Genomic DNA, 2019 nt, shown 5'->3' on the forward strand with positions numbered 1-2019 from the left:
GATCACGTAAACACAGATATGTCTTACGATAATTTCAGTAAATTGTGTCACACATGTTGGCAACAAAAGTATGGATTCGTGGTGATAGACAAGGACAGCGCGATTTCGAATGGTCGATACAAAAAAGGATTTAACGACTTTGCGATACCGAAACGTGGTTAGTTGTTGTCGACGCGCCGATTGAACAACGTTATCGCAACATGAACAGCAGCGAGGAGATTAGAGAGCGCGAGAGGATAGCAAATCAAATTGCGAAAACGAGCGATTCGATTCGCAAAAAGTATCACGCCTTGAAAACTGGTAAATTGGAGGAAGATATCGCGTTGGAGAAACACTTTAAGCCCATCATCGAGCCTCTAAGGCAGATTGCCGAAAACACCGTTGGCAAAGAATCCGATGTGTCAAAGATTGAGAATGAAACGGCGTGGGAAGACGAAGAGCCAAAGCTCAAACGAAAACGACCAAACGCCTCGTTTAACGACTCTGTAATGGCTTCAACTCCGGTTACGTTGAAACGATCGATAAATGTGCCATCTAATTTGAGCGAAATAACCAAAATTTTACATCCGCGTAAATCGAAACGATCGAAAGGTCCATTGAATGCAACACCGATAACCTCTGCGCCTTCCGTACAACCCACAATGCTCGAATCACTCGCAAACGAGGATGTTTTCGAAACCACGGATGACTCACTCGTGACGTCCGTTCGACAGCAGTTGCAAACATCTGAGGGTCGAGAAACGTTGCGAGATCACTTGGGTCTATTGAGCCAAAAGTACGTCGGGGCAGTTCTGAGCGGCGATCACGAAAGCGGTATAGACACCGTGTACGGTGTTTATTTCAACAACGATGGAATGATGCTCGGTAATAAACGTTTTGACGTGGACAATGCGGACAACATAATTATCGACGTCATACGATACGCTGGCACACGCGGTCTTTACGAGCTGATCTTTAAGAAATTTCCCAATGACGAGATCTACACGGAGGATGACAAGCAAAAATACAAGAGCATGTTGTTGGCAACGAGTGCTCATAAACGCAATCAAGATGCTCACGCTCGATTAAATGGCAACAGGGGATACAAGTACACACAAATAATCGCACCGTTGATTTCGGGTAAAAAAGCTGGAAAAGGTATACCGCGTGCCATGACATTAAACGGCAACAAGATCGACCATATAATTGCATCGTCGATTTTGGGTAAAAAAGCTGGAAAAGGTATACCGCGTGCCATGACATTAAACAACAACAAGATCGACTATGTTTATTGGGACGATCCCAACGAGCTTGTAGATCGTCTCCGATTGCTCGAAGCTTCGCGCCTAGCGGGTCACAACGGTCACGATAACGAGCTCCTGTCGATTATCGAGGAACTTCGCGAGGCTGGATTTATTATAAATTAAACCGCGCGTCGGCGAGTCATTCAATCAACATCGAAATGCCGATCAACAAGTTTGGTATATCGCTCGGAAGAGGCGGTGCGGAACCGTACTATCAATGGAGCGGATTAATCAGAAATTACATGCGCGATAACGCTCTTTGCGTGGTCGCCACCGACTTTGACGCGAAATCGCGCAAAATTCGACGGATAGCACCGCCTGTAGATGATGGCGATTGCGCCAATAAACGTTACGTGCAGCAGAGCGTGCAAATTTTGAAAGATCGGCAGGATGAAATCGAGAGAAAGATGGTCGCATTCCAGAATAACGTGCAAATTACCCTAAACAAACTTCAAAAGATAATTCAAGATGTAATTGCGAATCATCGCGAATAGATAAGAACGTACATCTGATCTCTGCGTCAGTTGCGCGTCATCGTCATGGCTAGTAAGAAGCAATCAACTGAGAAACGGAGGCTGGTGGAAGAATTACACGCTCCTGCGAGAAAAAATTTTTCGCGAAGACGCGTCATAGTGCGCGGATACGATGACCTGTGGCAGGCGGATGTGGTCGAGATGCGTCTCTACACGCGATTCAACAGAGGCCACCACTACATACTCACCGTTATCGACGTGCT

At 46.0% G+C, this 2019-nt stretch overlaps 1 protein-coding gene across 1 annotated transcript; it reads left to right on the forward strand.

The window, feature by feature from the left end:
* Positions 1–200: 200 nt before the first annotated feature.
* Positions 201–1406, forward strand: LOC139781096 (uncharacterized). Its single transcript, XM_071719916.1, has 2 exons — positions 201–1137; positions 1222–1406. The coding sequence occupies exons 1-2, from the start codon at positions 201–203 to the stop codon at positions 1404–1406; spliced, it is 1122 nt and encodes a 373-aa protein (XP_071576017.1).
* Positions 1407–2019: the final 613 nt, after the last annotated feature.

This window comes from Temnothorax nylanderi, unplaced genomic scaffold (assembly GCF_030848795.1).
Source record: "Temnothorax nylanderi isolate EJ_2023f unplaced genomic scaffold, tnyl_v1.0 TNYL_tig0315_pilon, whole genome shotgun sequence".
Classification (NCBI taxonomy): Eukaryota; Metazoa; Arthropoda; class Insecta; order Hymenoptera; family Formicidae; genus Temnothorax; species Temnothorax nylanderi.

Coding starts and splice junctions, on each gene's coding strand:
- LOC139781096 (XM_071719916.1), top strand. CDS start 201: ATGAACAGCAGCGAGGAGATTAGAGAGCGCGAGAGGATAGCAAATCAA. Junction 1,138..1,221: donor GGGTAAAAAAGCTGGAAAAG/GTATACCGCGTG, acceptor AAGCTGGAAAAG/GTATACCGCGTGCCATGACA.